Below are 9468 nucleotides of genomic sequence, written 5' to 3'. Positions count from 1 at the left end.
AGTGCCCTCTTAGATGCCATCTATGGTAGATGAACATGATAAAGTGCCCTCATGGCTGCCCTTCCAGTGAAGAAAACATGATGCGATGCAATCTAGGGTGCCCCTATGTGCAAAACAAACTTGATGAATTTCAGTGTAGGAGGAAGTGCATACTTCATGTAATCATAAGTCATTTTGGATTACTATAATAAAGTAGTGGTTGCTATGTAAACATGGACAGTGCTTTGTTTTGTCTTGAGCTTACGCATATCTCTGTATGACGCCACCTATTGGTAAGAGCACTTGTGTATGAAGGCTTTGCTTCAACAAGAGAAATATCTCAAAACATTAAGAATTAGCTGCAATTTTTTATCTACATCTTTCTTGAACAAAGAAAGTATGTGCATGATGTAATGTCTTATTTCACTGCACAAATGTTTTTAAACATTAAGATTAAGACAATATTAATATAAAACTCTTACAAAATGTTGTAAAATACAGAAATATAGACATACGCAACACAATAAAACATTGACGGGACATCTAAAACATTTTTCTTTGAACTTATTTTGGTCTAAAACCAGACTTAAAAACACTAAAAAACATAAAGTTTTGCAAAACTTTAAATTGACAATGAATGGTGAACACTTATAGAAAAGATGTTGGTGTACCAACATTGATACCTATTTTTTCCCATTGAAAATATACCATCCCACAATAAAAAAATAACTAACATTATAAAACATTACAAGTCATGTAAAAGCCTACAAACTTACAAAAATAAAACAATAACTATAATTACTCTGTTCTGGAGTGTCACATGTTTACCCCTCACAGGAGTCATTGAGTAAAATCATGCTTGGTGCCCAGTTATTTCATCAGTAAATAGCCTCATCCATGTTGTCATCGCTGTCCCCACCAAACTCCTCTCCGTTGTCAAAGTAGGACATGATGTAATCGGTCTCCTATGGGGACATACGATTTATTAGGACACACTCTGGAGTAAACAAAGATGCTCACCACACAGGGTTCTAGCATGAGAACCACAGAGGTAACTTCTGTATGGAGGTTGTGGTGGACATTTACAATACAGTGTTTTAACAGAAGTTTAAAGTTGGTTAAGAAGCTTGATACAATGAATGTTGAATCAACTCCATTTGGTAGAGATGCCATTTGCAGTTTATGACACCTGGGGAGGATGAGACAGCTGGTCTGGAGACAATGTGGATTCAATTGTATTGTTATTGTGATCTGAGGGAGCAGTTTAAGATGGATGAACTGATCAAGCTGCTCTGACCCTTCCTGTTGCATGGGTGGGGTTAATTAAATACTTGTTTGAAGATGTCCACACAAAGGACAGTTGACCATTTGACTGGTGAACTCCTGTGGCTTTAGTATCTACTGATTTGGGGAGAGATGCCACATCAAAGAACTGTGGGACACTTGGTATGGAGTCAAACTGTCACTGAGCAGTGCTGACCAATCACAGAGTTTGCTACATTGATGGATTGACCATCAGAAGAACCATTTGATCTAAAGTTTATATAAGGCAGGGTTTTAGGGTTGTTCTTCATAACTCTTGCGAACGATCTGTGGCTAGCACCTCCTTCGTTATGACTGATCACAAAGTACTTTGTTAATTCTTAATTTGTACAAGCAAAATAAATTTATTGAAACCGCCATCTCTTGACTATTCAAATCTACACAGTGCCACTAGAATTTTTCCATTACAAGTTTTAACACAAATCCTGCATTGCCTATCAAACAGTATTCATATAAAAATGCACGCACAGTTCTCAAAGGGAGGAGGTTAACCTGAGAGTTTATTTTCCAAACTCAGATTAAGTCTGGTCCAAAGCATAAACAAATGTGATGAGGTCTTCCAATCTAATGACTAGAAATGTGAATATGTAAATTGACATTTGTAATCCAAGATAGCTTGAATAGTGCCTGGTCAATAAAAACAAAACGTAACACTTGTTTCGTTGGGGGTTTGGCTAAGTTCATGAAGATAAGGTAAGGTATGTAACAAGTTAGGGTGCACACCTCTTCAAACTCTTCCTCGTCGTACTCATTGTCACCCTCCTGCACCTCCTCCTCCTGCTTTTTCTTCTCCCCCTCTTCATCATCCGAGCTCACCTCCTCCTCTTTTTTCTCCAGTGTCTGAAAACACATGAAGCATTGTGTCTGCGATGCTTTCAGATTTTACCAAGAGCTTCTCCCATAATCGTGTACTTTGCTGCATGCCATCAGAACACAAGGCTCGGTATGTTTCTGCTGAATGCCCATGGCCAAGTGATGAAGAAGTTGTGGCTGCTGCAGTGAGGACTAACCTCCAGTTTTAATATGATCTCTTCCTTGTCCACTCTGGATTTTTTACTAGGTTTGGGTCCCACTGGAACCTCCACAGTAAGGAAGGTGTCTGTGAAAGAGGTATAAGAAAAGAAAGATAAGAGAGCCATTAGGGAACCAAATTTCCATCATCTATCCCCTCCCCCAGTCTCCCTCCATTCCCTTCAAATGCCACTCATTCACGACACTGCTCTATATTTAGCCCCACAAATAAAAAGCGGATCATTTTTTCATGAGACGGACAGCGTCTTTGTCGTCTGCCTGCGATGGCTTTATCTTATCTCTCCTTTCACATGGAAAGCAGAAAGGCAAATGGATTCCCTTGTGTCCCTGGAGAAAGACCATGGGTCACACACACAGCTCCTCCCAAGACACCTGTGTCTGTGCCACTTCATCCATACAATGCAAGTTGCCCAGAACTTACAAACAGAGCAAAGAGGACCAGAGGTACATTTGCTAGCTGAGGCAGACCACGCTAATAACTTAGGACAGACAAATATTGATCATATCTACTGTATTCTGTTTAACTGTATACTTGCATACAAGCATTTTATTCTTCCAGTAAACACAATTGAAGGCAAAATATCAGTAACACGTGTGAGAGAAGACCAGACTTTTAAAATGTACAGAATAAAAACGTAAAAATACATAAAGATTTATGTCAATCAATTTAATATTAATTAAATTAACATTATTTGGGAAATAAGAGTTCACTTACTCTCTTTCTGGGGTTTTCTCACTCGTATTCGAAGCTCTTTAGGCAATCTTTTCCAGTCTGCAATGATAACAAAATACACATTCTTGGACACTGACAAAACTTCAAACACAAGCAGAGACCTTCCCAAAACGATGCTTCAGCATATCTACATCAAATCTAGTTTGGAGACTGCAGCCACACATTGTTACCTAACAAGGCTCAGAGTGACAGCTTTAATTTCCATCATTTTACATGGTTTGGATCAGCTGACAACTTCAATCAGGCTGTTGCACACTCTGTTACATCGGACACATCTGGGAAGGACCAGCGAATTATTTCATGCTCTTTAAAGGATTATATTATTGACTTCATTAATCTTTGTTTAACTACATTATGCTGGTAATCAGATCATGCTGGCTGCTCCTAGTCCATGCTATGCAGTTTCTCTCCTGTCTTGTCTCAGCTCCCCCTCAACCTGTTTAAACGTTCACCATGCTTGGCATCATCATGAATAATGAGACTCATTGTCCAGGTTTTTGTTTTCTGATTTGTCCATTTGCCAACAAATATTTTTTTTGAGCAAATGTTCTGTGTGGCAGTTTGTTAAGACGTATACCGTATTTTTCGGAAATAAAGCTGCGGCATGTACTCCGATTTTACAGTTTTCTTGTGGGTGTATGGCTTATATTTCAAAGCGGCTTCATATCCCGGTTTTAGAACAAAAAAAGTGGCTTTGTCCCAAGATCTCTACAGACAGTGCAGCTAATTTAATGCTCAACACTGGAAAGTAGCCTGTGTAGTGCACTTTCAGTTCATAAAGTATACTTCCTAAAGTACTTAATAGTATACCTTGGAATACTCTAAAGTAACCTGTGTAGTGCACTTTCAGTTCATGAACTATACTTCCTTTAGTGCCTCAGAAGTATACTTCGCAATACTTTCAAGTGCACTTTGAATTATTGAAAGAAAAGTACTTTAAGAATAAACTTAATAAACGTCCATTTACTATGATCTAGTTATATATATTTACATATTCAGGGGCCCCTCAAACACCGCTGAGCTTGAGTCACTTGGCGGGGCCTCACAAAGTGACACGGCAGATTCTTAGCTGAAAGAAGCTAATTACTGCGTAATCACTAACGGTGTAATAATCCAGCTCTTCTTATGAAACATAACAGTCATTTAACTCATGGCTACAATGGCAAACCAGCACAACAATGACAATTTCCACTCAAAAAAACACTTCATTGTAAGCAGACACATTTAAAAAACGAAATTCATGAAGTCACATTTGTATTTCGAACAAACGGCAAATGTATCAGCAAATTTTCACACTATTTACCGCCTTGCATCATGGGAATTGACCAGTCAATGAGCCACGCTATCGTCACTTTTTCACGTCATTTCATTCTTCAGTCAGTTTGTTAGTATAACCTTCAAATGCAACCCTTCTGTCTGCTTCTTTCTCAAGTAGCTTTTTCGTTTTTTCCATTAATACTCCAATTGATAATTATTAGTATAAGAGTATAGGGTTTCAGAATGTTTTGGCAGTAATTAAGGTTGCAGCTTCAGTAACAAAAAAGATTCAATGTGCAATGCATAATAGACTTTCCTAGACATGAATAATTAGAATGAGATGGATCTAAAAAATGTAACCTGTATTGTACTTTAAAATTATTTTGATGGTTTTTGCTGTGTAATAATAGAAAACGTACATCCTACTCCAGAAGAAATGTATACCATTTTCTGTTTCTAAGCATATCAAAAGTGAACTATTTTCTAAGTATACTTCTTACAAAAGTGAACTATTTTCAAAGCATACTTAAAAGTATATCAAAAGTGAACGATTTTCTAAGTATACTCCTTAAAAGTATATCAAAAGTGAACTATTTTCAAAGCATACTTAAAAGTATATCAAAAGTGAACTAAAAGTGTACTATCCATATTTTAGTATACTTATAGTATACTTTAATATACTTCTTTTTTGTAAGGGTAGTAGAACATAACATTTCATAATAATTTCAGTAAATCAAACAGCTGCAAGACCCAGTGAAATGTTATATACAGCTAGCAAACTAACTTTAGCTAGCATGTTCGTGTAGTATGTTCGTTTTAGATATAATTTTATATGATCTTGTGGACAATAAGACACGGACGCGGTCTCTTTTAACAACTTGTATTTTCCCACTGCTCTTCTTGACGTCGCAATTCGAACAGCCCTCACCAGGGTTGCCAGGTCTATGTGACAAAACCAGCCCAATGGCAAATCAAAACCAGCCCAAAACAAGCCCAATGGCCAATAAAACCAGCCCAAAAACCAGCCCAATATCAGAACTCAAAATATGCCCCTGCCAAACCATAGACACAGATTTTTTGTGTAGCATTGCTATCATTGCCAAATGTATTGTAATATCTACAAAGTAACAACAACTGTTTAGTATGCCAGCATTAAAAGCAGTTTTCAGGTTTTCTCGGGAGACTGAGAGCATTAGGCACGTGTGCACATGCACAGTGCGTGTGTGTATGTGGGCTTGTCCCATGTCCATGTGTGTACATACTGATCTGGAGTCAGTTTGGAAGGATTTGGGTATAAATAAATTATTTCATTTAAAATATGGATTTTTATTTAAAGATATTCATGTAATTTGCATGCAAAATAGGTCTACCCGAACCAGCGGACAAAAAATTCAACCCGTGGCAACACTTCAAAAGTAGCTAAATTCCGCGGGAAAACCGCGGACCTGGCAACACTGGCCCTCACTGACTTCACGTAATGCTTACGTCAGCATCATGCCAACGGCAACTCCGGAGGGACAAAACACCCCTTTCCGTTGAACATAGAAAGGTCTGCTACAGTAGGCTATCCTCAGGATTTGCAGGCTAGCTAAACTTATACTATATCTCAACTATTTTTTTTAGACATAACAATGGATTTTTCCACTAAATGAGTGACTTGGCTTTATTTCTGGACATACTATCCACAACCAAAGTGTGTTACACAATGCAGTAAGATCGCCTATACTCGTGCATTGCTTGGTATTGTAGCGACAATGCTCTTGGTACCCAGAATGCCCCATGGTAAGCTGAAAAGCTACTAAGTTAAAGGTCCCTTGACATGAAAACTTCAGTTTAGGAGGTTAACATTAATATGAGTTCCCCTAGCCTGCCTTTGGGCCCCCAGTGGCTAGAAATTTCGATAGGTGTAAACCAAGCCCTGGGTATTCTTCTCCGCCTTTGAGAAAATGAGAGCTCAAACGCTCGGTTTTGAAAAGCCCCTATTATGACGTCACAATAGGGGGTTACCTCCCGAGAATTTGGCCCACCAATGAAAAAATGAGCTACGACTAGGGTTGCCACCCATCCCTTAAAATAGTTGAAAACGGCTCTGTAAAGTCGGACATTCCAGCTTCTTGTGGTTTGCTGCGTTGACGTCAGTCATGGCCGATCAAGCGTTGTTTGCTTACTTTACTTTATTTATAATTAAACTTAGTCTTTCCGTTAGTGAAGAGGCAGACTAAAACCCTTTCTTCAACAAATTTTTTATTCAATTAAACAGTTTGATCCGGATTTGAGCGTTCGCGAAACTGAAGGTGTCAGAATAATTACAAAACACGTGTCAAAGTTGTAGTGTGTGAGTCTGGCCAATCATGAAATAGCTGTGTCGTCATTAGAACCCGTGCAGTTGTTCTTGAGAAAATGCGCTCGGCTACACAGCCGGCAGTTCTCGAATCGATCTCACGGTACTTTGATGGCTACGTCACAGTGACCTAGCCTCGGCGCCGTCTCAAGTCGGACAAAAAGTCTAACTATAATTCACTGTTTCAAGTCAGCCGCCTGCAGCCGCCTGCAGCGCTGCATGAAGTCAGTCCATGTCGAACGCACCTAGTAGAATAAAAACGACCGGACGAGTCGGGTAGCAAATCGGAAATTCAATACCACCTACATCCACCGGGGGCCGTTGCCTCAAGCCGAGGGGTGGGGGTCTGAGTTAGCCCCACCTCTTTCTTCCCCATAGCATTTAAAGCTACAGACACAGAAACAGCACGTCCTGAGGAAAGCTCATTGTAAGACTGTTCGTAGTGGCTGTAATTCTGCACCAAGGCTGAATTTAGGGAAAGAGACTTCAGATACAGTATTACGGGACCACTAAGGCCTATAAAAAAGCATCCAAAAACAGCATGTCATGGGATCTTTAGTGGATTAGCTTAGTTAGATAAGAATTGTTCGGAGTTCTATTGTTGTGTTTGTTCTGTTTTGATATGTGTAATGCTATGGTCTGTAGTTTAGATAATTTGAGTGTTCACCCTGATTGTGAATGTTGTCTCGTTAGATGGCTATCCAAGCTGTCCAATTTGAAAGTGGTGCTGGGTAAATGGACAGTCGGCCTATATTCCAGTGTGGCCTCCAATTTACAAACACAAAGTTCCAATTCTTGTGGGATGCCGCTTATAAAAAATGCGGCCTATTTTTCGTAAAAATACGGTAATCACTGTGGTGCAGTGGCAAGAATGAGCATCCTGGTCCTGGATCTCAGCACCATGCAAAGTTATTGAAACTTAGCTGCACTACAGACTCACCAGGGTTCCACTCAATAGTGTTGTCCGTAGGCTCGTTGTTCTGGTACTTATCAGAATAACGCTCCACATCTGTAAGTTAAAGAGATAAGTATTGGGACAGAACCATCCGGACCCTCTACTTTCATATCTCAAGTGTTTACCTGATCACACCCCTTCAAAGGCAAGCACTATAAAACTACAGCAAAACTCCTATAAAACTACAGCACTAAAATATGCTTGTATATCTGGAAGGCTTTCATGTACAACATTCTGAGTTTGTGATTCGGTCTATGACACATTCATGTCATAGACATGCCAAGCAGACCTTTTTGTGGGGCAGCAGGACGGATGTAAAATGGCAGGGTCTTCATGGCACCTCTGAACTCCTGCTTCAGGGCTAGCATGTACTCTAAGTCCTCTCCCATCACCAGAGGTACCGGCTTGTGTTCCATAGGCTACCAAGGCATAAAAATACTCACTTTAGCCTTTCTTATCTCTTAAGGATTCCTTCCTAACACACAGCGTTTTGTAGTCAGATATTATTGTGGCTAAATACATGAGAGGGATAAAATACACGTCACAGATTACAGAATTAACTTACGGGGAAAAGAGGAGTGGGCTGGAGAATGGAGGGGGGCACATTTTCCCCTTTCCCAATCCCGACTGCCTCCACACTGAAGCTCATGTGGCCCCTTCCGCGCCCACGTCCCCTACCGGCCATTCTGGAACAATAAACCTGTGATAGGGAATGAAGAGTAAAACGGAGATGGTTAGTAATTGTCCGTAAACATGCAATCAAACTATCGAAACAAATCCAGGGGGGTAGGCTATTACAGATATCAGGTTATGCGACATAACCGGGTCGCATAACCTGCTTTCTGTTACCTGGTAATGCACATACTTTCAAGATGAATAAACGTGCAAATAAAAATGATCTAGAATATTAAACAATTAAATGTTGAAATGGAGACTATATTTCCCCACCCATTTTACCTTCTTAAAAAACTTCACGTACAGCTTAGCTAGGCTTTGAAAGATGAAAGCAAAACACAATTGGAGTGTTTCCTCATAAAGCGATATCCAAACAATTTGGATAGCTGGAAACCCGTGCAATTCCTTGACAACTGTCCATTTTAAAAATCCATCAAATTTGAACTTTAACTGTAATATATTGTAAACATCTGTCTGAAGACAAGTGTCTTAAGTTGGTGGTCAATATTCTTTGTTTACATTATCTCGATGTTCTCTGAAAATGTAGTTGTGACACTATTCATTCACTGCCCCCTGGTGTTCCGGAGCTTTTTAGGAGTACTGAGACACTGTGCGTTCCTTACTAAGTCAACATGTTGCAACAGACATGCATGACAGAATTAATAGCGATGCTCCATCGTCTTGTAAATTGTTATAGCCTACTAGTTACGTATTTATATATTATTATAAATACGTAACAAGGTCTGGAGTTGATTTGAAGTGTGGGATTTGCATTTGGAAGCTGTTGCTGTGAACATGCGGTCCAGTGTTTCCCCTAGGTTTACGGCTTTGTGAGGGGGGGAGGGCGGCGGCGGGCCCTATAATGATGGTAGGGGAAACACTGCGGTCGAATGAGCTCTCAATGCAAGGGAAACAGGCCATCATTAGGTTGCGAAAAAGAAGAAATCCATCAGAGAGATAACAGGAACACTAGGAGTGGCCAAATCAACAGTTTGGTACATTCTGAGAGAAAATAATGCACTGGTGTGCTGAGCAACACAAAAAGGGATGGATGTCCAAGGAAGATAACAGTGGTGGATGATCACAGGATCCTTCCCATTGTGAATAAAACTCCCTTCACAGCATCCAGCCAAGTGACGAACACTCTCCAGGAGGTAGGCATATCCTTATTCA

The 9468-nt window shown here is 39.9% G+C and overlaps 1 protein-coding gene across 3 annotated transcripts; it reads right to left on the bottom strand.

The window, feature by feature from the left end:
- Positions 1 to 158: 158 nt before the first annotated feature.
- On the bottom strand, positions 159 to 8832 carry polr3glb (RNA polymerase III subunit GL b). 3 transcript variants are annotated; one of them, XM_067238070.1, is made up of 8 exons: positions 8578 to 8832; positions 8186 to 8320; positions 7910 to 8039; positions 7606 to 7674; positions 3050 to 3106; positions 2313 to 2401; positions 2026 to 2142; positions 159 to 944 (listed from the first exon to the last, which is right to left on the bottom strand). In XM_067238070.1, the coding sequence occupies exons 2-8, from the start codon at positions 8303 to 8305 to the stop codon at positions 858 to 860; spliced, it is 669 nt and encodes a 222-aa protein (XP_067094171.1). In that variant the 5' UTR covers positions 8306 to 8320; positions 8578 to 8832; the 3' UTR covers positions 159 to 857. The 3 variants fall into 3 exon arrangements, with proteins under 3 accessions (XP_067094171.1, XP_067094169.1, XP_067094170.1); XM_067238068.1 differs by lacking the exon at positions 159 to 944 and having other exon boundaries at positions 1264 to 2142; XM_067238069.1 differs by lacking the exon at positions 159 to 944 and having other exon boundaries at positions 1264 to 2142; positions 8600 to 8805.
- Between the last annotated feature and the right edge of the window lie 636 nt (positions 8833 to 9468).

The sequence above is a fragment of the Osmerus mordax genome, chromosome 6 (genome assembly GCF_038355195.1).
Source record: "Osmerus mordax isolate fOsmMor3 chromosome 6, fOsmMor3.pri, whole genome shotgun sequence".
In the NCBI taxonomy this organism is placed as follows: domain Eukaryota; kingdom Metazoa; phylum Chordata; class Actinopteri; order Osmeriformes; family Osmeridae; genus Osmerus; species Osmerus mordax.
The sequence above is the reverse complement of the archived record's forward strand: the minus strand, read 5'-3'. Positions and strand labels throughout refer to the sequence as shown.